This window comes from Pristiophorus japonicus, chromosome 5 (genome assembly GCF_044704955.1).
Source record: "Pristiophorus japonicus isolate sPriJap1 chromosome 5, sPriJap1.hap1, whole genome shotgun sequence".
Lineage (NCBI taxonomy): Eukaryota > Metazoa > Chordata > Chondrichthyes > Pristiophoridae > Pristiophorus > Pristiophorus japonicus.
Window position 1 is genome coordinate 212,230,339 of NC_091981.1, and position 27,351 is coordinate 212,257,689.

Here is a 27,351-nt window from a genome sequence, read left to right on the forward strand (position 1 = left end):
TTTATTAGCTCTTGGATCCCCTGGTCATTCTCATCAAACCAGTCCTGGTGTTTCCTGGTCGAGTGACCGAGCGTCTCTTCACAGGCACTGGTTATGGTGGCCTCTGGATAAACCCTGGTGCTTTGTTTGCTTTATTTATGGCCTTATTAACCTGCATCACTACTTTTAGTGAGTTGTGTATTTGTACACTCAGATTCCTTTGCTCCTCTACCGCATTTAGATTCTTATTTTTCAGGTAATATGTTACCTCCTTATTTTTCTTACCAAAATGTAATACCTCACATTTATCTGTGTGGAAATTCATTGCCAATTTTATGCCCATTCTGCAAGTTTATTAATGTCTTTGTGTAATTTGTTGCAGTCCTCCTCATTATTGACTGCAATTTTGTGTCATCCACAAATTTAGAAATTGTATTTTTGATTCCAAAGTCTAAATTGTTAATATAAATTGTGTACAACAGTGGTCCCAGCACTGATCCTTGTGGGACCTCACTTCACACCTTCTGCCACTGTGAATCGCTACCTTCTACTCCTACTCTCTGTCTTAAAGCAGCTAGCTATACATTCTGCTGCTTGTCCCCTGACTCCGCATGCTCTGACCTTATTCTTTAGTCTATTATGTGGCACCTTATTGAAGACCCTTTTGAATCCTGATAAATTACACCTACTGCATTACCCTTGTCTACTCTCTCTGTTATCTCTTCAGAAGAATTTGATGAGGTTGGTTAAGCAAGACTTTTGAAATCCATGCTGACTATTAATTGATGGCCCAGAAATTCCTGTTTCTTCTTCCCGTGGGCTTTCGACTAAAAGTAAGAGAAAAGATGTGCATTTACCTTTTGGTCGAATGCCCGCCCGAGATCCCGGACTCGAGGCCTCCTCTTCTTGCGCAACGGAGCGCGTTCACGTTGGGACATCTGCAGTAGTCACGTAGGCTGGACACCCAATCATGGATAAGTATTTTCTCATTCATAGTAATAAGAGTTTCGCAAATCTGAAACTCCTATTACTATGAATGAAAAACACCCCCAAACTCACAAACACTACATAAAACATTTAAAGAAACACCTCACATAAATACATTAATAGAAATTAAAGTTGTTAGAAATGTTTTTTAAAGAAAAAAAATGTGCCGATTGTTTTAAAAAAGTTTTAATTATGGTTAAAAATAAATGTAATGTATTGGCAAAGGTTTTAAAAAATATGTGTTTTTTTACTTTACTTTATTTATATTTTTATATGTTTTTAAACTCTTACGCCTGTAAAAGTAGGTTATATGCCTGCTTTTATCAGGCGCAAGAGTTTTGAGGACATTTGCTGGGCAAGATATCGTAAATACTGCAATTTTGCCCATGCAAATGTCCTCGCTCCCGAGATACAGAGGATCTGTCAAACCAGAAACTTGACAGATCGGAAAAGCCGGTTTTCAGCGCATGTGCATTGCGCGCTGAAAACCAGCTTTTCTGATGCCTTCCCGGGTCCGTAGAAACTTCGTACAGGCCCGGGAGGCAGGAATTTCTGGGTCATTATATTTTTGGTTTCTTTAGTCGGGATTTTATCAACTCCCCTACCACTGGGACACTTTTATTTTTATTTCAGATTATTAAACAAGTTTCTTTATATAAACATTTCAGATGTTACATTACACTGTCTCAGGCCTTAGGGATGAGTATGGGTGGTGCACCAGCAGGACCTGCAGGTACAGGAAAAACAGAGACCACCAAAGACATGGGCAAATGTCTCGGAAAATATGTTGTTGTGTTTAATTGCTCAGATCAGATGGACTACAGAGGCTTAGGTCGTATCTATAAAGGTAAATGGGATATCCTTGTTTTCTTTGAGCATGTGCAGCTTATGATTCATCAAATTGGGTAGGGTAGTATGGTATTTTTTTAGTAAATATCCCAGAATTTCAGGGATACTTGATATTTTCAGAGATGAAACAAGCAAGAAGTTGCATTTATATAGAGCCTTTCATGACTTCAGGATGTCCCAAAGCGCTTTACAGACAAATTAAGTAATTTTGAAGTGTAGTTACTGTTGTAATGTAATGCCAGATTAGTCATTTTTTTGGTAAACAATCAATCAGGCAATTTTAAGTTTCAGACCTTTGAATTACTGTACTTTCTCTTTAGGTCTCGCTCAGTCTGGTTCGTGGGGTTGCTTTGACGAATTTAATCGTATTGAATTGCCTGTGCTGTCAGTAGCTGCTCAACAAATCTATATTGTACTGCAATGTAAGAAGAACAAAAAGTCCCAGTTTTACTTCACTGATGGAGACCTGGTAGAAATGGACAGAGAGTTTGGTATCTTCCTAACCATGGTAAGAGACAGTTCTGTATCAAAAAATAAAATTAATTTTCACACATTAACTTGCAGTTTTCTTCTGAATATTAATTTGGCATTTTTTTTTAAACTTCCTGCAGTAGAAATGTGATCATATATTTAATTTATGAGTATGTCAACGTAATAACTTATTAATAATGCCATGGCTATTCTTTGCTAATGATTGCTTAGTAATGAATGTTAATTTTAGAACCCAGGTTATGCAGGACGTCAGGAGCTACCAGAAAATCTAAAGATTCAGTTCCGTTCAGTGGCCATGATGGTGCCAGATCGTGCTATTATCATGCGAGTCAAGTTGGCTAGTGCCGGTTTCCGTGACAACCAAATCCTTAGTCGCAAGTTTTATACGCTGTACAAACTCTGTGAGGAGCAGTTATCTAAACAGGTGAACTTAACTACTGTATATGATATATTATTCCGTTAATGTTAAACATAACTAGGAATGGGATTTTTTCAGATCTTTTAACAAGTTCACAGTGTGAACACAATACAAATTGAAGGTATTGCCCCGTCTCAAAGTAGTCAGAGTGTAATGTATGTTAACAATTCTGTGGCACCTATGTATATTGGGAAAAAAACATACTGCACTTCTTTCACAGTTCAAATAATTTCAAGTGATTTTAAACTCACTGACGTTATAAAGGTTTTACTTTTGTTTTTGGACAAATCACAACAATAAAAACAAGCAGATAATTCAGACAAATTAATTGAAATTAATGTCTCAGCTTATTAAAGATGAGACGTATACCAATTAATCCTGGCTTGTTCAGCCATGGCTCAGACCACTCTTGCTTCTGAGTCAGAATGCTGTGGGTTTAATTCCCACTCCAACCACACCATCTAGGCTGACAACCCAGTGCAGTACTGATGGAGAGCTGCACAGTTGGAAATGGCATATTTTGGATGAGATGTTAAACTGAGGTTGACATAAAAGATCGTGTTATATTATTCGAAGAAGAGCAGGTGACATCTCCCGCTGTCCTGGCCAACATTTATCCCTCAACTATCACCGAAAACAGATGATATATTCATTTATTTCATTGCTGTTTGTTTTAACTTGCTGTAAGCAAATTGGCTGCATTGGCAGAGATAGTGGATGCATTGGTTGTAATCTACTAAAATTCCCTGGATTCTGGGGCGGTCCTAACATATTGGAAAACCGCAAACGTAATACCCCTATTTAAAAAAAGAGGCAGTCAAAAAGCAGGAAACTATAGACCGGTTAGCCTAACATCTGTCGTTGGGAAAATGCTGCAGTCCATTATTAAGGAAGCAGTAACTGGACATTTGGAAAAGCATGATTCAATCAAGCAGAGTCAACATGGCTTTATGAAAGGGAAATCATGTTTGACAAATTTGCTGGAGTTCTTCGAGGATGTAACGAACAGGGTGGATAAGGGGGGAACCAGTGAATGTGGAGTATTTTGATTTACATAAGAACATAAGAAATAGGAGCAGGAGTAGGCCATACGGCCCCTCGAGCCTGCTACGCCATTTAATACGTCCATGGCTGATCCGATCATGGACTCAGGCCCACTTCCCCCCCACTCCTCATAACCCCTTATTCCCTTATCAGTTAAGAAACTGTTTATCTCTGCCTTAAATCCATTTAATGTCCCAGCTTTCACAGCACTCTAAGGCAGTGAATTCCACAGATATACAACATTCTGAGAGAAGAAATTCCTCCTCATCTCAGTTTTAAATGGGCGGTCCCTTATTCTAAGATTATGCCCTCTATTTCTAGTCTCCCCTATCAGTGGAAACATCCTCCCTGCATCCACCTTGTCAAGCCCCCTCATAATCTCATACGTTTTGATAAGACCACCTCTCATTCTTCTGAATTCCAATGAGTAGAGGCCCAACCTACTCAACCTTTCCTCACAAGTCAACCCCCTTATCTCTGGAATCAACTGAGTGAACCTTCTCTGAACTGCCTCCAAAGCAAGTATATCCTTTCGTAAATATGGAAACCAAAACTGTATGCAGTATTACAGGTGTGGCCTCAGCAATACCCTGTATAACTGCAGCAAGACTTCCCTGCTTTTATACTCCATCCCCTTTGCAATAAAGGCCAAGATTCCATTGGCCTTCCTGATCACTTGCTGTACCTGTATACTATCCTTTTGTGTTTCATGCACACGTACCCACAGGTCCCATTGTACTGCAGCACTTTGCAATCTTTCTCCATTTAATAATAACTTACTCTTTGATTTTTTTCTGCCAAAGTGCATGACCTCACACTTTCCAACATTATACTCCATCTGCCAAATTTTTGCTCACTCACTTAGCTTGTCTATGTCCTTTTGCAGATTTTTTATGTCCTCCACACACATTGCTTGTCCTCCCATTTTTTTGTCGTCAGCAAACTTGGCCATGTTACACTCAGTCCCTTCTTCCAAGTCATTAATATAGATTGTAAATAGTTGGGGTCCCAGCACTGATCCCTGCAGCACCCCACTAGTTACTGATTGCCAACCCGAGAATGAACCATTTATCCCGACTCTCTGTTTTCTGTTAGTTAGCCAATCCTCTATCCATGGTAATATATTACCTCCAACCCTGTCAACTTTTATCTTGTGCAGTAACCTTTTATGTGGAACCTTGTCAAATGCTTTCTGGAAGCCCAAATACACCACATCCACTGGTTCCCTTTTATCCACCCTGTTCGTTACATCCTCAAAGAATTTCAGCAAATTTGTCAAACATGGCTTCCCTTTCGTAAATCCATGCTGACTCTGCCTGACTGACTTATGATTTTCCAAATGTCTTGCTACTGCTTCTTTAATAATAGACTCCAACATTTTCCAAACCACAGATGTTAGGCTAACTGGTCCATAGTTCCCTGCTTTTTGTCTGCCAGAAGACATTTGATAAAGTGCCACATAAAAGGTTACTTCACAAAATAAAAGCTCACGGGGTTGGGGGTAATATATTAGCATGATTAGAGGATTGGCTAACAAACAGAAAACAGAGAGTCAGGATAAATGGATCATTTTCCGATTGGAAAAGTGACTACTGGGGTGCCGCAGGGGTCGGTGCTGAGTCCTCAACTATTTACAATCTATATTAATGACTTAGATGAAGGGACCGAGTGTAATGTTGTGAAGTTTGCTGATGATACAAAGATGGGTGGGAAAGCAAATTGTGAGGAAGACACAAAAAATCTGCACAGGGATATAGACAGGCTAAGTGAGTGGGCAAAAAATTGGCAGATGGAGTATAATGTGGGAAAATATGAGGTTATCCACTTTGGCAGAAATAATAGAAAAGCAAATTATAATTTAAATGGGAGAAAAATTGCAAAGTGCTGCAGTACAGAGATATCTGTGGGTCCTTGTGCATGAAACACAAAAAGTTAGTGTGCAGGAACAGCAAGTAATCAGTCAGGCTAATGGAATGTTGGCCTTTATTGCAAGGGAGATAAAGTATAATAGCAGAGAAGTCCTGCTACAACTGTACAGGGTATTGGTGATGTAACTGTATCGTGTATGTAACCATCATGCAATGGTAATCTTCATGTAACTGTAACCTTTATGCAACTCCTGTACACTGTACTTATACCCTATAAATGCACACCCTGACCACGGGGGGTGAACTTGTGGGAGAAACCCCCCCTGGGTTTCCAGGTATAAAAGGGGAGGTCCTACCCAGGGTCAGCACTGCTTGGTCCTGGGAATAAAGGTTAAGGTCACAGAGTGACTGTGTCTGCAGTACATGCCTCGTGTGAATTTGTAGTAAGGTGCAGGGACACCACATTTGGCGACGAGAAACGGGAATCACCAAACCACGAGGATGGCCACCGGTAGCACAGAGGAATTACTGTGTGGGTGAGGACTGGGACAACTTCGTGGAAAGACTCCAGCAGAGCTTTGTCACGAAGGACTAGCTGGGAGCGATAGCGGCTGACAAGCGGAGGGCGCATCTCCTGACCAGCTGCGGACCACAGACGTATGCGCTGATGAAAGACCTGCTCGCACCCCAAAAGCCAGCGGACAAGTCCTTCGAAGAGCTCAGCCAACTGATCAGTGAGCACCTCAAGCCGGCGGATAGCGTATACATGGCCAGGCACCGGTTCTACACACACCGGCGGTGGGAGGGACAAAACATCTCGGACTTCGTTGTGGACCTGCGGCGCTTGGCCAGTCTCTGTAAGTTCACAGAAGCCTGCAGGAGGGAGATGTTAAGGGATTTCTTCATTGAGGGCATTAATCATGCTGGGATTTTCAGGAAGCTCGTAAAGACCAAGGACTTGACTTTAGAAGGGGCGGCGTTGATAGCTTAGACCTTCATGGCAGGGGAAGAGGAGACCAAGCTAATTTACGCGTGCAGCCCTGGTCCCAACGTGGCGATGGACCAGGGAGTTAACATGGTGAATGCGGCTCGTGACCCCGCAGGCAGGCAAGGGGATTTCGAAACCGCCCAGGCAGCAACAGACTCTAGGGTGGGCCTGCAACAGGAACAATGGAAAGGGGATCGGCAATTCACGCCATCACGAGGAACAATGCGTCACGCGATGGGACCGTTAACATCCACCATGAGAGCGCTTAGAAACAACCAAATGGGCAATCAGAGAGGAATGCCTGGTAACAGTCCCTTTGTTAACAACAATCTCAGCTCATGCTGGAGGTGCGGGGATAGACATACTGCAAAAAGCTGCAGATTTCAGCAATATACCTGTAGGATTTGTAACGTCAGTGGACACTTGGTCAGGAGGCTAATCTGCGAGACAGAGGAACCAGACGAGGGGTCTGCAATGCAGGATGATGCCTGGGGAAAAGCCATGAATGCTGTTCAGCGAGTTCATGTGGCGGACGTCCACAGCTCATACACTAAAACGCCACCCATGATGATGAAAGTTTTATTGAATGGCATCCCGGTGCACATGGAGCTGGATACGGGAGCTAGCCAGTCACTTATGAGCGCCCAACAATTTGAGAGACTATGGCCACACAGAGCTAGCAGGCCCAAACTTGAACGCATTGACACGCAGCTACAGACATACACCAAAGAGATCATCCCAGTGCTGGGCAGTGCAAACTTGGTGGTAACACATAATGGATCACAGAACCGGCTGCCACTCTGGATTGTCCCGGGAAATGGCCCCACGCTCTTGGGGAGGAGTTGGCTAGCTGAGATGAACTGGAAATGGGGGGATGTGCACGCTATTTCATCTGTGGAGCAAATTTCATGCTCACAGGTCCTACAAAAACTCGGGTCACTATTTCAACCCGGTGTCGGAATGTTCAAGGGCACTAAAGTAGATCACTCCGGACATCAGACCAGTACACCACAAAGCCAGAGCGGTGCCGTATGTGATGTGAGAAAATTGAAAGTGAATTGGACAGGCTGCTCAGAGAGGGCATAATTTCGGCCGTTGAATTCAGTGACTGGGCAAGTCCCATCGTTCCTGTTCTCAAAGCGGATGGCTCGGTCAGAATTTGTGGTGACTACAAAGCCACCATCAACCGAGTGTCGCTGCAAGATCAATATCCGCTCCCGAGAGCGGAGGACCTTTTTGCCACACTGGCAGGTGGCAAGCTGTTCATGAAGCACTTCGGCCTACATGACTCAGGAACTGGCTGAAGAATCCAAGCTTCTGACCACCATCACGACGCACAAGGGATTATTTATCTACAGCAGGTGTCCGTTTGGCATTCGTTCGGCAGTGGCTATCTTTCAGCGGAACATGGAAAGCTTGCTCAAATCCATTCCTGGAACAATCGTAGTCCAAGAAGACATTCTTATAATGGGTTGAGACACCGAGGAACACCACCACAACCTGGAGGAGGTGCTACGCTGATTGGATCGGGTAAGCTTGCAGCTGAAAAAGGCCAAGTGTGTGTTTTTGGCCCCAGAGGTCGAGTTTTTGGGCAGGAGGGTTGCCGCAGACGGGATCCGGCCCACTGAATCAAAAACGGAGGCGATCCGCCGGGCGCCCAGGCCCGGCAATACGTCGGAGTTGCGATCATTCCTGGGACTTTTGAACTATTTCGGGAACTTTCTGCCGAACTTAAGCACATTGTTGGAACCGTTTCACAGGCTCCTGCGTAAAGGTTGTGAATGGCTTTGGGGGAACTGTCAAGAACGGACTTTCAACAAGGCGAGGAACCTGCTGTGTTCTAACAAACTGTTGACTTTGTATGACCCCTGTAAAAAACTAGTTTTAATGTGCGATGCATCATTCTACAGGGTTGGGTGTGTGTTGCAGTAGGGTAATGATGACGGCCGACTCCAACCGATGGCTTATGCCTCCAGGTCACTCTCCCAGGCAGAGCGTGGATACGGCATGGTCGAAAAGGAAGCACTCGCTTGTGTTTACGGTGTGAAAAAGATGCACCAGTACCTTTTCAGTAGACGGTTCGAGCTAGAGACGGACCACAAGCCGTTAACATCCCTGTTGTCCGACAGCAAGGCTGTCAATGCCAATGCGTCAGCTCGCATACAGTGATGGGCCCTCATGCTGGCTGCGTATGACTACACCATATGGCACCGGCCAGGCACCGAAAATTGCGCTGACGCGCTCAGCAGGCTCCCACTGGCCACCACCGAGGGGGCGTCGGAGCAGAGCGCCGAGATGGTCATGGCCGTTGAGGCTTTTGACACCGCAGGCTCCCCCACCAGATCAAACTCTGGACCAACAGAGACCCCCTCCTATCCATGATAAAGAAATGTGTCCTGACTGGGGATTGGGCACCCGCACACAGGGCGTGCTCCGAGGAAGTCAGACCGTTTCAGAGACGGATGGATGAGCTCTCCATCCAAGCCGACAGCCTGCTATGGGACAGCTGGGTAGTCATGCCCCAGAAAGGAAGGGAAGCGTTCATCAGGGAACTCAACAGCGAGCACCCTGGCATCGTGTTAATGAAGGCCATTGCCCGGTCACATGTATGGTGGCCGGGGATTGACTCAGACCTGGAACACTGGATTCGCAGGTACAAGACGTGTGCCCAGCTGGGCAATGCCCCCAGGGAGGCCCCACTCAGCCTGTGGTCCTGGCCCACCAGGCCATGGTCACGTATTCACGTAGACTATGCGGGCCCGTTCATGGGGAAAATGTTCCTGATCGTTGCCGATGCATACTCGAAGTGGATCGAGTGCATCATATTAAACTCGTGCACGACATCCATCACTGTGGAGAGTCTGCGTACAGTTTTCGTGACCCACGGCTTGCCGGACATCCTGGTCAGCGACAATGGCCCATGTTTCACCAGCCATGAATTCCAGGAGTTTATGTCGGGCAATGGTATCAAACACATCTGGACAGCACCGTTCAAGCTGGCTTCCAATGGCCAGGCGGAACGTGCAGTCCAAGTCATAAAACAGGGCATGCTACGCATCCAAGGACCCTCCCTTCAGTACCGCCTATCGCGCCTCCTGCTGGCCTACAGGTCCCGCCCGCACTCGCTCATGGGAGTCCCGCCAGTGGAACTCCTCATGGAACGCGCGCTTAAAACGCGGCTGTCCCTCATCCACCCAGCCCTGGCAGACATTATTGAGGGCAAGCGCCAGTCCCAAACAGAGCTCCATGATCAAAACTCAAGGGGGAGGTGTATTGAAATAGATGACCCGGTATTTGTTCTTAACCATGCTTTGGGACCCAAGTGACTTGAGGGCACAGTAATTGGCAAAGAAGGGAATAGGGTCATAGTGGTCAGACTAAACAATGGGCAGATATGCCGCAAACATTTGGACCAAGTAAAGAAAATGTTCAGCATAGACACGGAGGAACCTGAAGAAGAGCATGAGATGTCACCCACACCACTGCCAGTGGATGAGCAACAAGGACAGTCCACAGCATGCACAGTCCCTGTGGCCAGCCCGGACAGGCCGGAATCACCTCAGGTGACAGAGACGCATGCCGAGGCTCAGCCACCAGAGCCACAACTGTGGCGCTCCACGAGAGAGCGTTGACCACCTGAAAGACTTAACCTTTGACACAAAAAGATGTAAGGGGGAGGTGATGTCATGTATGTAACCATCATGCAATAGTAATCTTCATGTAACTGTAACCTTCATGCAACTACTGTACACTGTACTTATACCCTAGAAATGTACACCCTGACCACAGGGGGTGAACTTGTGGGAGACACTCCTCACCTGGGTTTCCAGGTATAAAAGGGGAGGTCATACCCAGGGTCATACCCTTGGTCCTGGGAATAAAGGTTAAGGTCATAGAGTGACTGTGCCTGCAATACATGCCTCGTGTAAAATTGTAGTAAGGTGCAGGGACACCACAGGTGAGGCCATGCCTAGAATACTGCATACAGTTTTGGTCTCCGTATTTAAGGAAGGATATACTTGCATTGGAGGCTGTTCAGAGAAGGTTCACTAGGTTAATTCCGGAGATGAAGGGGTTGACTTATCAGGATAGGCTGAGTATGTTGGGCCTATACACATTGGAGTTCAGAAGAATGAGAGGTGATCTTATTGAAACTTAAAAGATAATGAGGGGACTCGACAAGGTGGATGCAGAGAGGATATTTCCACTCATGGGGGAAACTAAAACTAGGGGACTATGGCTCAGACTTTCAGTTTCATTGTCAGCAATTTTCTCGGCGTTACAGCTGGTTTTCCGCCCGGCAAGAGTTTCCACATAAGTTTTTTAACATTATCACTCACATCTAAAGTTGCCCGCTGGGACCAAACCGGCCACGTACAATGCCGAGAACAACCGCCAGGGCGTAAGTTTGGCCTCAACCGCCGATGTCCAGATCGCCGAGAGAAGCACCCTGTAAAAGCTGCTTTTACAGGGTGGTAAGGGGGTCCCTGCAAAGAAAGGCAAGTTAAAGGTTTTGTAATTAATTTTTTTAAATTTTAAAATGGTGATTAGGGTTAAAACTGTCTTGGGAATGCTTTGAACGTTTTAATTTTTTTTTATGAAAATTTTTTTCTCAAGTTTTACCCCCTCCCTAGGCCCAACCGTTGCCTCGGACTAAATTTTAGTACTTACTGTCCATTCCGGTAACGACCGCCCATTTGGTTAACTTTCCACTTACCCGCCAAGAAAACCGCCGACAATGAGTGTGCAATGCCCATTTTCTTGGCAGGCGATTAGTTTTACTTACTTTAAACTTTGAAATAGAAATTCTCGCCAGCTTTTTTAGCCGAACGTTAGCGGGCATTGAGGGCCTTTAGGAAATGTCTGGCCCATAGTCTTAGAATAAGAGGCCGCCCATTTAAAACTGAGATGAGAAGAAATTTCTTCACTGAGTGTTGTAAATCTATGGCATTCTCTGCCCCAGAGAGCTGTGGAGGCTGGGTCATTAAATATATTTAAGGTGGAGATAAACAGATTTTTGAGCGATAATGGAGTAAAGGGTTATGGGGAGCGGGCAGGGAATTGGAGCTGAGTCCATGATCAGATCAGCCATGATTTTGTTGAATGACGGAGCAGGCTCGAGGAGCCAAATGGCCTACTCCTGCTCCTATTTCTTATGTTCTTATGTTTATGTGCTCTTATGTTCTTATTTCAGAAGTATTTCTAATATGTCCTTACTATACAGTATAAATGCACACGAGGCCCATACTTGGGAGAAGGTCACTCTGTGACCAGTAACCTTTATTCGCCAGCACTGAAGTGGAGAAGATGTGTGGAGCTTCCCCTTTTTTACCTGAAGGTCCAGGTTAGGAGTGTCTCCCACAAGTTCATCACCTAGTGGTCAGTGTTCTCCCGGTGTACAACTTTGGTCAGTTTATACATGGATTACAATGACAGTACAATACACGACATCACCTCCTCCCACCAAAGTCTTATTGGATCACACGTTAAATCTCTCTAGTGGCTCCCCTGTAGAGCGCCTGAGTTGGGGCTCCGGTTGTTGGGCGCTGGCCTGAGTGTCTGCTGTTTGCGGTGCCTCAGGCCTGTCCGGACTGCCCACAGTGACTGGGCCCTCCTCCACTTGGTTCCGGTGTTCGGTCACCTGTGGTGGAGTGAACTGTACATCGTGTACTTCCTCTATTCCTCTGTTTCTTCTATGGGGTTGCTGAACCTCCTTTTTGTTTGATCCACATGTTTGCAGCAGATTTGTCCATTGGTAAATTTAACTACCAGAATCCTATTCCCCCTCTTTGGAAATCACAGTGCCTGCGGGCCATTTGGGCCCTGCAGCGTAGTTGAAGACAAAGACAGGGTCATTGACATCAATACATCGCGCCCTCGCATTCCCGTCATGGTAGTCACATTGTGACCGGCGTCTGCTCTCAACAATTTCTTTCATGGTGGGGTGTATAAGGGATAACCTGGTTTTGAGCATCATTTTCATTAGCAGCTCTGCGGGTGGAACCCCTGTGAGCGAGTGTGGTCGGGATCTATTGGCCAACAGGAGGCGTGATAAGCGGCTTTGTAGGGAATCCCCTTGGATTCTGAGCATCCCCTGTTTGATTATCTGCACTGCTCGTTCCGCCTGGCAGTTTGAGGCCAGCTTGAATGGTGCTGTTCTGACATGGTTGATACCATTTCCTGCCATGAAGTCCTGGAATTCAATGCTTGTAAAGCACGGGCCATTGTCGCTGACCAAGACGTCCGGTAGACCATGGGCGGCAAACATTGCCCGTAGACTTTCTACTGTGGCAGAGGATGTGTTTGAATTGAGAATGTCACACTCGATCCATTTGGAGTAGGCGTCTACTACAACCAAAAACATTTTTCTCATGAAAGGACCTGCGTAGTCCACATGGATGCATGACCATGGCTTGATGGGCCAGGACCAGGGGCTAAGGGGGGCTTCCCTGGGCGCATTGCCCAGCTGGGCACACGTGTTGCACCTGCGAACACAAAGTTCCAGGTCTGCATCTATCCCTGGCCACCAAACGTATAACCTGCCAATTGCGTTCATCATGACAATGCCCAGGTGCTCATTGTGAAGTTCTCGGATGAACGCCTCTCTGCCCATCTGGGTCATGACTACTTGGTTTCCCCATAGTAGGCATGCTTGGTTGCCCCCTCGGTGGTGGCTAGTGGGAGCCTGCTGAGTGCATCGGCGCATTTTTCAGTGCACCGGTCTGTGCCGAATTGTATAGTCATAGGCGGCTAATATGAGTGCCCACCTCTGTATGCGCATTTATGTATGTATTTGCATTTATGGCCTTGTTGTCAGCCAAAAGGGATGTTAGGGGTTTGTGATCTGTCTCCAGCTCAAATTTTCTGCCAAACAGGTACTGGTGCATTTTTTTACTGCATATACACATGCAAGCACTTCCTTTTCTACCATCCCGTAGCCCCTTTCTGTCTGGGACAGACTTCTGGAGGTATAAGCTAACGGCTGTAACTGACCCTTGGCATTAACATGCTGCAACACACACCCGACCCCATAGGACGACGCATCGCACATTAACACAAGTTTCTTACATGGGTCATATAGTGTTAACAGATTGTTGGAGCATAACAAATTGCGTGCTCTGTCAAAAGCCCTTTCCTGGCTGTCCCCCCAGACCCATTCACGACCTTTGCGTAGGAGCACGTGTAGCGGCTCTAACAGCGTGCTCAATTTGGGAAGAAAGTTACCAAAATAGTTCAGGAGCCCCAAGAACGAATGCAGCTCCGTCGTGTTACGAGGTCTGGATGCTCTCTGGATCGCTTCCGTGTTGGATGCAGTAGGTCTGATCCCGTCTGCTGCTACCCTCAGGAATTCTACCTCTGGAGCTAAGAAGACGCACTTCGCCTTTTTCAGTCGCAGACCTACCCGGTCCAGTCTGCATAGCACCTCCTCCAGGTTGTGGAGGTGTTCTTCAGTATCTCAACCCATGATGAGGATGTTGTCTTGAAAAACCACCGTCCTTGGAATCGACTTGAGGAGACTTTCCATGTTTTGTTGAAAGATCGTGGCGGCCGAGCGAATCCCGAATGGACATCTGTTGTACTTAAACAACCCCTTGTATGTTGTGATGGTGCTCAGCTTCTTCGACTCACTCGCCAGCTCCTGGATTATGTAAGCTGAGGTCAGGTCCAATTTTGATAAATGTTTGCCACCGGATAGCGTCGCAAAGAGGTCCTCCGCTCTCGGTAGCGGGTACTGGTCTTGGAGTGACACCCGATTAATGGTGGCCTTGTAGTCACCACATACCCTGACTGACCCATCTGCCTTGAGCACCGGCACAATCGGGCTCGCCCAGTCACTGAATTCGACTGGCGAGATGATGCCTTCCCCCAGCAGGCGGTCCAATTCGCCTTCTATCTTTTCCTGCATCACGTACAGCACCGCTCTGGCCTTGTGGTGTACTGGCCTGGCGTCCAGGTTTATGTGAATCACTACCTTGGTCCCCATGAAAGTGCCAAGGCCGGGTTGAAATAGTGAGTCAACTTTGTCCAGGACCTGTGAACATGATATTCGCTCCACAGAAGAAATTGCATTGACATCGTCCCATTTCCAGTTCATGACAGCAAGCCAACTCCTCCCCAGCAGTGCGTGACCATCCCCCGGGACAATCCAGAGTGGCAATCTGTTCTCCGAATCTTTGTGGTTCACGACTACCGTGGCGCTGTCTAGCACTGGAATGATCTCCTTTGTATATGTCCGTAGCTGTGCGTCAATCGGCAATAATTTTGGCCTCCTGGCCTTGGACGCCCACAACTTGTCGAACTGTTTGATACTCGTCAGGGACTGGCTGGCCCCCGTGTCTAGCTCCATTGATACTGGGATGCCATTGAGGAGCACTTTCATCATTATCGGTGGCGTCCTGATGTATGAACTGTATATGTGCTCCTCATGAACTCGCTGAACTTCAACTTCCAGCGATTTTCTCCAGTGTTCATTTGGCGTCGTAGGGCTTACATCGGGCCCGTCCTCCTTGTACATCAACCTGGCTGCAGGCTTCCTGCACATACACGCCAAGTGACCGCTGACGTTGCAATTTTTGCAGGTATATTGCTGATCAGCCGAATCCTGTTCCAACCATTCCTTGGTGATGAAACTTTGCTGTAGTCTCTCAATAAAATTGTCCCAATCATCACCGACACAGTACCTCTCGTCTGTGCTGCTAGTGGCCATGCTAGCGTGGTTTGAATCCCAGTTTCTCGTCGCCATTAATATGTCCTTATTATATAGTATAAATGCACACGAGGCCCATACTTGAGAGAAGGTCACTCTGTGACCAGTAACCTTTATTAGCTAGCACTGAAGTGGAGAAGATGGGTGGAGCTTCCCCTTTTATACCTGAAAGTCCAGGTTAGGAGTCTCTCCCACATGTTCACCACCTAATGGTCAGTGTTCTCCCGGTGTACAACTTAGATCAGTTTATGCATGGATTACAATGACAGTAGAATACATGACAATTTAATTGGCTGTAAAGCGCTTTAACATGTTGTGAAAGACGCTATATAAAAGCAAGTCTTTCTTTCCTTTGTTTTCTTTTTGGAAGTTTTGTAACATGGCAGTTATAACAAATCAAACCATTTAGTGTGCTTTGCCAACAGATCTGGACATCTGAGCTTATAGTTCCTCATATAGGTTTCACACAGCATTACTGTTCCACCACTCAATTGTCAATCAATACAAATTTTGTAAATCAATATTAAATAAGAATGTATCAACTTTGTCTCATTTAATAGCTGAGAACAGGTCTTTGAATACCTTTTTATTTGAAAGTCTTTAAAGTGAAAGAAAGACTTGCATTTATATAGCACCTTTCATGACCTCAGGACATCACAAGGCGCTTTAAGGCCAATTAAGCACTTTTGAAGTGTAGTCACTATTATAGTGTAGGAAATGCGGTAACAAATTTACACACTGGCTTCCTTGGCCCCGAAATTGGTCAATGCATAAGGTCCACCCATTTCTCGGCTGTATGCCGGCGGTGTGTCATTTCAAAACACCGGCATACTGCCGAGACCAAAGAGGACAAATTTGGTAAAATTTTTTTCGGCGGTATGTCAGCGGGCTACAGCGGACAGTATGTAACCTAGTAGTCGATCCAGATCGACTTTCTTTTCGATGGATGGTGCGGCACTGAATTGCATATGCGCAATTTTTTTTCTCCGTTTTTTTGTACAGAAGCATTTTACCTGCAATTTCGGGGGCCAGGGGTCCCCCGCGCATGCACAGTGAGTTGAAGAGGAGGGAGACAGAGTGAGAAGGAGCAGCAAGCTGGTCAACGGGCAGTTACTTTGAAAACACATTGCAGAGTTAAAAAATATTCATAACAACTAATAATTCTACAATTTGAAGGATAAGAAGACATATTTTATAAAGCAAAAGTCATAACAACAGAAATATTATGGAAATGGTAAAAGAAAAAATCCAAGCGCAAGAACATCGAGAAGAACGGCAGGTTGAGGGCGCCCGCCTTCGACGAGGCGGAGTTACCTGCCCTTCTCGAGAATATCACAGAGAAGTACTCCGAGCTAACGAAGGGTGGTCATGGAAAGCTCCCCCCCCCCCCCCCAAAGGAGTACAACAGGATATGGGACGAGATCGGGGAGGCTGTCTCCTCCACAAGTACGCAAGTACGCACTGGACCGGGGAAAGGTGCTGTAAGAGGTGGACAACCTGGTGAGGGTCGCAAGAGTAAGTAATGATTTTATTTATGCACCCTCCCATGTGCAAGCATCATGTAAATGTAGGTTCAGTGTCACACAGATGTTTTTATTTATCTTAAAGCTACGGCGATGTATTCATGCTTTCAGGCAATGACAAGAGGATCAACGCAGTGTTTTAATGTGTGTGTGTGTCTGTGTGTGATGTTAAATGGATTGAAGATTTTTACTTTCATTTACTTTATTTCTGCAGAAGAAAACATCTGCTATAGCAGCCGATCAGCGGCGTACGGGGGAAGGACCCATAACCCAAGAGCCTCTGACTGAAATCGAGATCCGTGCCCTGTCCCTGGTTGGGGATAGCAACTGTGCCATCACTGGCATTGGAGCTGACCCACTCACATAGGATGCTCAGCGCCGAGCTTATGGCTCGCATCTCGCAGTAGGCAACTAAGCTCATAACAGTAGTGCCTGATCTCAAGTTGTCTTGGAACCCCTTGCCACTGGACCAAGACATTGCTCTGCTAAGCCCGTGTGGGAGCCGGTGTGCAATGGCCACCCCACGTTAAAAGAACTCACAAGCATCTCCCACCCTTCAAAATTAAGTTCGGGACCTGGAACGTCAGGACCCTCATGGAAAATCTAATAGTGGCAGACCAGAACACCGCACTGCCATAGTTGCCCGGGAACATAGACACTTCGATGTCAACATCGCCTCCCTAAGTGAGACCCAGAGGGCAGGGGAAGGCCAGCTCAAGGAACAAGGTGGAGGTTACACTTTCTTCTGGAAAGGCAAACCAGAGGAAGAACGCCGCCTCCACAGAGTTTGTTTTGCCATCAAGAACGAGTTGGTCGACTGCCTCAGAGACTCTCCGTGCTGACGTTTCATGACTCTCTGACTCACCCTATCCTGGAACCAGTGCACCACAGTTATCAATGCGTATGCCCCAACACTCAACGCAACAGATGAGGCCAAAGAGAGATTTTTCTCCAGCCTCAAACAATCCCTGTCCACGTCACTATGGACGACCAACTGATCCTCCTCGGCGACTTCAATGCCAGGGTCGGTAAGGACACAGATCTCTGGGGAGGGGTGATTGGCAGAGAGGGGGTAAGGAAAACCAACTCCAGTGGTACCCTGCTCCTGACAAAATGCCTAGAACATGACCTTGTCATTTACCAACAACTTGTTCCGCCAGAGGGACAAGTCATCATCATCATCATCATCATTATAGGCAGTCCCTCGGAATCGAGGAAGACTTGCTTTCACTCTTAGCATGAGTTCTTAGGTGGCTGTACAGTCCAATATGAGAACCACAGTCTCTGTCACAGGTGGGACAAACACTTGTCAAGGGAAGGGGTGGATGGGACTGAATTGCCACACGCTTCTTCCGCTGCCTGCGCTTGATTTCTGCATGCTCTCAGCGATGAGACTCGAGGTGCTCAGCGCCCTCCCGGATGCACTTCCTCCACTTACGGCGGTCTTTGGCCAGCGACTCCCAGGTGTCAGTGGGAACGTTGTACTTTATCAGGGAGGCTTTGCGCGTGTCCTTGTAACTTTTCCGCTGCCCTCCTTTGGCTCGTTTGCCGTGAAGGAGTTCAGAGTAGAGCGCTTGCTTTGGGAGTCTCGAGTCTGGCATGCGAACTATGTGGCCTGCCCAGCGGAGTTGATCAAGTGTGGTCGGTGCTTCAATGCTGGGGATGTTGGCCTGGATGAATACGCTAACGTTGGTGCGTCTGTCCTCCCAGGGGATTTGTAGGATCTTACCGAGGCATCATTGGTGGTATTTCTCCAGCGACTTGAGGTGTCTACTGTACATGGTCCATGTTTCTGAACCATATAGGAGAGCAGGTATTACTATAGCCCTGTAGACCATGAACTTGGTGGTAGTTTTGAGGGCCTGGTCTTCAAACACTCTTTTCCTCAGGCGGCCGAAAGCTGCACTGGCGCACTGGAGGCAGTGTTGGATCTCATTGTCAATGCCTGCTCTTGTTGATAGGAGGCTCCCGAGATAAGGGAAGTGGTCCACGTTGTCCTGGGCTGCACCGTGGATCTTGATGACTGGGGGCAGTGCTGTGCGGTGAGGACAAGATGGTGAGAACTTTTGTCTTATTGATGTTTAGTGTAAGGCCCATGCTTTCGTACGCCTCAGTAAATACGTCGACTATGTCCTGGAGTTCAACCTCAGTATGTGCGCAGACGCAGGCGTCGTCCGCGTACTGTAGCTCGACGACAGAGGTCGGGGTGGTCTTGGACATGGCCTGGAGACGGCGAAGGTTGAACAGGTTCCTACTGGTTCTGTAGTTTAGTTCCACTCCAGCGGGGAGCTGGTTGACTGGGAGGTGGAGCATGGCAGCGAGGAAGATTGAGAAGAGGGTTGGGGCGATGACACAGCCCTGCTTGACCCCGGTCCGGACATGGATTGGGTCTGTGATGGATCCGTTAGTAAGGATCACGGCCTGCATGTCGTCGTGGAGCAGGCGGAGGATGGTGACGAACTTTTGGGGGCATCCAAAATGGAGGAGTTCGCTCCATAAACCCTCGCGGTTGAGGAACAAGTACAAGGCATCGTGGCAACACCCTCGCTCGAAACACTGGCACCTGCTCGACTACTTCATCGTTCAAGCCAGGGTTCGCAAGGATGTGCGCATCACCTGCATCATGACAGGAGCTGACGACTGCTGGACGGATCACCGCCCAATCCATTCCGTCATCAACATCAATATAGCCCCAAAGCGGCGACAGCAGCAGAAGCAGTGCAACAGAAAAATCAATGCCAGGGCACTCAAAGACCCAGCTAAGAGAGCTCTAAATAGCCAGCGTCTCACTGCTAACCTGGCGACCCTTGACCCCGAGACGCAGAGTTCCCACAGCGCTTGGTCTGCCTTCCAGGCCACCATAACCAATGCCTGCAAAGAGACGCTCAGTCACTCAACCAGGAAACACCAGGACTGGTTTGATGAAAATGACCAGGAGATCCAAGAGCTAATAAATCGCAAGCGCAGGGCATTTCTGAACCTTAAACAACAGCCCAACTCGGGAGCAGCAAAGCAGCTTTACAGACGGCTTAAGGCCGAGATCCAACAAAAAACCCATGACCTAAAGAATAGATGGTGGGTGGAGAAAGCACAGGAGATTCAGTAGCTGGCTGACAGCCATGATGTGCGAGGATTCTTCACCGCAGTCAAGTCCACCTATGGCCTAAGCACCCAAGGCCCCACCCCATTGCTGGCCAAGAATGGGGAGACACTCATCAAGGACACCGAGGCAGTCAGGACCCGCTGGAAGGAGCACTTAGAAGATCTCCTTAACCGAGACTCTGCCTTTGACACGAGTGTCCTCGACTCCATCCCGTGGCATGCCACCCGCCACCATCTTGGCAAAACCCCAACACTGCACGAAGTAGAAAAGGCCATCCGTCAGCTCAAGAACCACAAGGCATCGGGAGCGGATGGAATCCATGCTGCGGGCACTAAAGTATGGCAGAGAGGCATTATTAGCACGAATGCATGACCTCATCTCTCTCATCTGGAAGGAGGAGAGCATGCCAGGAGATCTCAGAGATGCAGTAATTATCACCATCTTTAAAAAAGGGGACAAGTCCGACTGCGGCAACTACAGAGGAGTCTCACTGTTGTCAGCCACTGGGAAAGTCATCGCTAGAGTCCTCCTCAACTGTTTTCTCACTGTAGCTGAGGAGCTCCCCCCAGAGTCACAGTGCGGATTCCGTCCACTATGAGGTACAATGGACATGATCTTTACGGCGCGACAACTGCAAGAGAAATGCAGGGAACAGCACTAACCCTTGTACATGGCCTTCTTTGACCTTACAAAGGCCTTTGACACTGTTAACCGCGAGGGACTATGGAACGTCCTCCTCCGTTTCGGCTGCCCCCAAATGTTTGGCGCCATCCTCCGTCTGCTCCATGACAACATGCAAGCTGTGATCCTGACCAACGGATCCATCACAGACCCAATCCGCGTCCGGACCAGTGTCAAACAAGGTTGCGTCATCGCGCCAACCCTCTTCTCGATCTTTCTCACTGCAATGCGCCACCTCACACTCAATAAGCTTCCTGGAGTGGAACTAAACTACAGAACCAGTGGAAAACTGTTCAACCTTCGTCGCCTCCAGGCCAGATCCAAGACCGTCCCATCCTCTGTCATCGAGCTACAGTATGCGGATGACGCTTGCGTCTGTGCACATTCAGAGGCTGAACTCTAAGTCATTGTCAACATCTTCACCGAGGCGTACGAAAGCATGGGCCTTGCATTAAACATCCGTAAGACAAAGGTCCTCCACCAAGCTGACCCTGCCACACAGCACCAGCCCCCAGTCATCAAGATCCATGGAGCGGCCCTGGACAACGTGGACCTCTTTCCATATCTCAGGAGCTTACTATCAGCAAGGGCGGACATCAACGACGAAGTTCAACACCCCGTCCAGTGCGCCAGTGCAGCCTTCAGCCGCCTGAGGGAGAGAGTGTTCGAAGATCAGGCCCTCAAATCTGGCACCAAACTTAGGGTCTACAGAGCTGTAGTGATACCTGCCCTCCTTTATGGCTCAGAGACGTGGACCATATACAGTAGAAACCTCAAATCGCTGGAGAAATACCACCAATGATGTCTCCACAAGATCCTGCAAATTCCCTGGGGGGGCAGATGCACCAACTTTAATGTCCTCGATTAGGCCAACATCCCCAGCATCGAAGCACTGACCACACTCGACCAGCTCCGTTGGGCGGGCCACGTTGTTCGCATGCCTGACACAGACTCCCAAAGCAAGCACTCTACTCGGAACTCCTACATGGCAAGCGAACCCCAGGTGGGCAAAGGAAACATTTCAAGGACACGCTCAAAGCCTCCTTGATAAAATGCAACATCCCCACCAACACCTGGGAGTCTCTGGCCAAAGACCACCTTAAATGGAGGAAGTGCATCCGGGAGGGCACTGAGCACCACGAATCTCATCGCCTAGAGCATGCAGAAAGCAAGCGCAGGCAGCGGAAAGAGCGTGTGGCAAACCAGACACCCCACCCACCCTTTCCTTCAACGACTATCTATCCACCTGAGACAAAGACTGTAATTTCCGTATTGGACTGTTCAGTCACCTAAGAACTCACTTTTAGAGTGGAAGCAAGTCTTCCTCGATTTCAAGGGACTGCCTATGTTGATGATGGTGACAGGATGGTAAGTTGAATACAATCCAGTCTGCGTTGTGGTCCCCTCATGTCATGTAATGTAACTGTAACTGTAATGTTGGCCTGATATGTAATGTAAGTTTATTGCACTTTAATGTTGGCCTCATGTGATGTACTGCAATGTTGGGTGCATGTAACGCAATGCATATATGTATTGACTGTCTGCGATATGTAATGCAGCACTGCAGCAGTGGTGGACATTTAAGTAAGACTGCGATAAGTCACTGTACTATGTACTCATGTAACCCTGACCCCTCCCCTGATGCCAAGCTTTTTTAAATGTTATTTTGTACTTCCAGACTAGGAGGATTCACACTACACCGGCACACAGAGACCAGATTACAGTGCCTCTGCCTCCACCACTGGCATCACACAGCCCTCTCCCGACTTCACCACTGGCAGAGATAAGGGAGAGGAAGAGCCACTGATCCTGGAGTCAGTGGAGGTGGAGGTGGGGTGGAAACGGAGGAGGATACACCAGCTCTATGTGGGCCATCTGGAACATCCTCCACCACGGAATCTGTATTCAGGGAATCCCCCCATGGCTCCTCTGATTCTGCGGGACCAAGTGGTGTGCAGCAACGCACCCGCAGTGTTGCAGCACCTTTGCCGCAGTGACGGAGGTTGGTGCAGAAAAGGTCGGTTGCTGTAAGCGTGTACCAGGACATGGTGCGTCTGTCACAGGCCAGCGTCGACATAGGTCGAGAGCTGCTCAAGGCCATGACTACGATAGCCGCAAACATCGCGGTTGTATCAGTGCGGCAGTTGGAGGATATGTCGTGTATGATCACCGTGATGGAGCGGATTGCCAACGCTGTCGAAGCCATGCTGTAATCGACGGCATCGGGACATGGCGCGGAACCCCTCCGTGCCATAGTAGTCAGGTCGACAGCACCTGAGGGTGGGGAGCTCACATCATCTTCCAACCCTGAAGCCGTGCCTTTCACATCACGAGCTTCTCCTGAAGCCCCATTTATTGCTGCTGCAATGTCTGACCCCCCCACCCCCCACAACGACAGCAACAGCGTTCGGGGTGCATGCCAGCTTGGTACCACTACAGGGAGGTCCGGGCTCAGGGGCAGTGGGAAAGGGAAGGACGGGAGTAAGAAAGGGAAATAATCCCAAGGGTGGTGTAGCACGTGCTCGAGGACGGGGCAGAGGTCGTGGTCGAGGACAGTAAAGGGTCTTTGGTTGTATTTGTTCATTGAATAATTGAAGTTTGATTTGTAAAAGTTTATTAAAGTTGTTAAAGTTTTGTTAAAGTTGTTATTAAAGTTGTTAAAGTTGCTACAGTTGTTTTACAGTTATAAGTTTTACAAAGTTTTAAAATTGTTGTATATTTTTGACATTTTTACATGAATGTTTGAATTGAATTTAAGCATTCTCTTGTACAGTTTCAAACTTTTGGGGTAACAGTCATCAGGGTCCCAAAACACAACTCTCCACATTCAAGCAAAACGTTCATTTATAAACCTTCTCACATCTGGTTCCTCCATTAGACAGGTAGTCAGTGATACAGGCTGAGATAGTACAGGCCCCATTCTTTTTAAATCTCCACAATATTTTTCAATGAAAAAAATATAACTAAAATGCCTTCTATCTTAATAAGTTACTCAGTACCAATAAACATACCTTTTCCACTCTAAATCGCACTGTAAAGTCACTGTTTACCTCTGAAATACAGAGGTGCAACTTTAGCTGAGAGTTCCCGATTTCCAAAATGTCAGCTATGTGCACTCCGCCCATTCCCGCGTAAAACCACCTTTTCCAGGATGGTATGCAGCTCCGGTGGTATGTCGGCAGTATGCGATAACCTTTTGGGCGGTATGTGGGCAGTCCTGCACGGCGGACAGTGTGCATACCGCTCGGTATGTCAATTATGAATATTCCACCGAGCGGTATGTCGGCGGTATGTAGGTGTTTTCTGACCAAAATCGCATTTTTGGGTGGTACGTGGGCGATAGTGGGTGGTATGTCGACCAATTTCGGGCCCCTTGTATTCTCGTGCTGGTCTAGCTTATTCTGTATAACATTAACATTCATTATTGCTGTTTGTATAATATTATCCGATATTGGCAGGTGCACTATGATTTTGGTTTGCGTAACATTCTGTCTGTACTGAGAACACTGGGTGCTGTCAAGAGATCAAATCCAACTGAACTGGAGAAGACAGTGGTCATGAGAGTTCTGCGTGACATGAATCTGTCTAAACTGGTATGTGTACAGTCACAGATTTACATCTTGAAGTGATGGCTTTATGCTCTGATTCAAAGATTTTTAATTGCACTGTTACAATAGGTGGATCTAATCAATGTATGGGTGTTGTTCACCATGCATTTAAAGTAAAAGACTATTGTTTGATTCAAGTTATAGCATATTCAGTGCCGTCTGTCCGTTGTGTTCTGCCCGAGGACAGGTCCTAACTTAAGTCTCACACATGAGATTCCTGAGCCATTTACTAGGTGGTTTCCTGTTGCCTTCTCATGGTTTTTATCTTTGGGGTATCTTCTCCTAGATGGACTTCAACCAAGGCTGAAGAGCCCCACCTACCCTTTACCCTCATCTAGAATCATAGAATAGTACAGCACAGCACAGAAGGAAGCCATTTGGCCCATGGAGTCTTTGCCAGCTCTTTCAAAGAGCAATCCAGTTAGTCCCACTCCCCTGCACATTCTCCATATCTCTGCAATTTTTTCTCCTTCAAGTATTCATCCAATTCACTTTTGAAAGCTACTTTGAATCTGTATCCAGCACCTAATCAGGCAGTGCATTCCAAATCCTAACAACTTGTTGCATAAAAAGGTTTTTCCTTCTGTCACCTGTTTCTTTTGCCAGTCACCTTAAATCAGTGTCCTTTGGTTATTGACCCTTCAGCCATTGGAAAAACATTTACAAACTAGTGCAAGAAAAATGTCTCAGAAAATTTGAGAGCAGTTGAGGATCCCTTTATGCATTGCTGGAAATGGTAATTCTTAACCTGTATCACCCATTATTGGTGGGCAGGAGCTGGAAGTAGCAGTAATCAGATGGGCAGATATGAATGACGTTGACAATTAATTGCATCATTGGACCTCTATTTGCATATATGTATGAGGTTCCCTGTCTGTTTACCGACGGGAACTCTGGCCACTAGGATGCAGGTCCAACTGAAAATGGGGATAGACGTTAACATAGTGGTAAGTCAGCACAGGTACCTGCGCTTAATTTTGATTCCTCTACAGTCCCATTTTTAAGTGCAAACAGGGCAATAGTGACATGAAAATCCCCCCTCCCACCGTATATATTTTTTTCCATTGTTAGCATATGTTACTTTATATAGGTGGTAAATAATTGTTGGGATGTAGAATTTGGGGGGGTTATCTATCCAAATTCCTATGCGTGTATGTTTGTGTGCAACCCAGCTCTGAAAAAACAGATTAACAGGAGAAAACACTTTACAATGACGAAATATTTATTCTGTTTTAGGTGGATGAAGATGAACCTTTGTTCATGAGTTTGATTAATGACCTGTTTCCTGGAATTACCTTGGATAAAGCTGGCTACCCCGAACTGGAAGCTGCTATTGAGAAGCAAACCGTAGACGCAGGGATTATCTACCATCCACCCTGGATCCTGAAGCTCATTCAACTCTATGAAACTCAAAGAGTCCGACATGGTTAGGGTGCATTTTATTGAAAGGTGGAATAAAATATACCCGAATCGCAAGGAATGGGCAAATTTTCAGCAGACATTTAAAAAATAACGGACAAAATTATGATCAAATTTGCTTTCTATCTACTATCCTGCCAATAACCACTTAAAGTTAAAAAAATGCAGTTTTAATGAATGCATGATTTTCAAAGATATAGTTCATGCAGTTAAGAGTATTCTTGTTTTTCTGGTGATAAACTATGTTTTTGTAAAACATGCTGTTGTGCCTGTATTAGGTATGATGACTCTCGGCCCTAGCGGTGCTGGAAAAACAAAGTGTATCAATATCTTAATGAAAGCAATGACAGACTGTGGAGCACCGCACAAGGAAATGAGAATGAACCCTAAGGCAATCACAGCTTCCCAGATGTTTGGTACCTTGGATGTTGCTACAAATGACTGGACAGATGGTATTTTTTCTACTCTATGGAGGAAAACATTAAAAGGAAAGAAGGTAAATTAGTGCTTTCATCATGGTGTCCATTCATTTAATGTAAACACATTCTGAGGCTGAACTCCAGGATATAGTCAATGTATTCACTGAGGCATATGAAAGCATGGGCTTTACGCTTAACATCCGTAAGACAAAGGTCCTCCACCAGCCTGTCCCCGCCACACAGCACTGCCCTCCAATCATCAAGATTCACGGCGTGGTCCTCGACAACGTGGACCATTTCCCATATCTCGGGAGCCTCTTATCAACAAAGACAGACATTGATGCGGATATTCAACATCGCCTCCAATGCGCCAGTGCAGCCTTCGGCCGTCTGAGAAAAAGAGTGTTTGAAGACCAGGCCCTCAAATCTACCACCAAGCTCATGGTCTACAGGGCTGTAGTAATACCCACCCTCCTGTATGGATCTGAGGCATGGACGATGTATAGAAGGCATCTCAAGTCGCTGGAGATATATCACCAATGATGTCTCTGCAAGATCCTGCAAATCCCCTGGGAGGACAGGCGCACGAACATCAGTGTCCTCGTCCAGGCTAACATCCCCAGTATTGAAGCACTGATGACACTCGATCAGCTTCACTGGGCAGGCCACATAGTTAACATGCCAGATACGAGACTTCCTAAGAAAATGCTTTATGCGGAGCTCCTTCATGGTAAACGAGCCAAAGGTGGGCAGCGGAAGCATTACAAGGACACCCTCAAAGCCTCCCTGGTAAAGTGCGACATCACCACTGATACCTGGGAGACCCTGGCCGAAGACCGCCCAAGGTGGAGAAAGTGCATCTAGGAAGGCGTTGAGCTCTTTGAGTGTCAACGCAAAGAGCGTGAAGAGGTCAAGCTCAGACAGCGGAAGGAGTTCGCAGCAAACCAGCCCCACCCAGCCCTTCCCTCGACGAATATCTGTCCCACCTGTAACAGAGTCTGTGGCTTTCATATTGGACTGTTCAATCACCAAAGAACTCACTTTGGGAGTGGAAGCAAGTCTTCCTTGATTCGAAGGGACTGCCTATGATGATGAAACAAGATATGCCTTTGGGAGCCAAGTTTGACACAAAATATGTCACCATAAGTTATAGGGGTGTAATATGAATAGTTTATTTGATATGTATTCTATTTCTAGAAGTTTAAAAAATAGAACATGTATATGACCTTTTACTCAATTGTTCAATAGTTTGGGGTTCCCATAGTG

General features: G+C 46.9%; 1 protein-coding gene across 3 annotated transcripts in view; it reads left to right on the forward strand.

The window, feature by feature from the left end:
- The window catches only part of dnah5l (dynein, axonemal, heavy chain 5 like), a 618,296-nt gene that overhangs the window by 286,336 nt on the left and 304,609 nt on the right, over positions 1 to 27,351 (forward strand). For all 3 annotated transcript variants that reach the window (XM_070881289.1, XM_070881290.1, XM_070881291.1), the window contains 6 exons: positions 1,635 to 1,813; positions 2,136 to 2,323; positions 2,537 to 2,731; positions 24,098 to 24,232; positions 25,484 to 25,673; positions 25,945 to 26,162. In XM_070881289.1, coding sequence (XP_070737390.1) covers positions 1,635 to 1,813; positions 2,136 to 2,323; positions 2,537 to 2,731; positions 24,098 to 24,232; positions 25,484 to 25,673; positions 25,945 to 26,162 — 1,105 coding nt within the window. The remainder of the gene's footprint in view (positions 1 to 1,634; positions 1,814 to 2,135; positions 2,324 to 2,536; positions 2,732 to 24,097; positions 24,233 to 25,483; positions 25,674 to 25,944; positions 26,163 to 27,351) is intronic.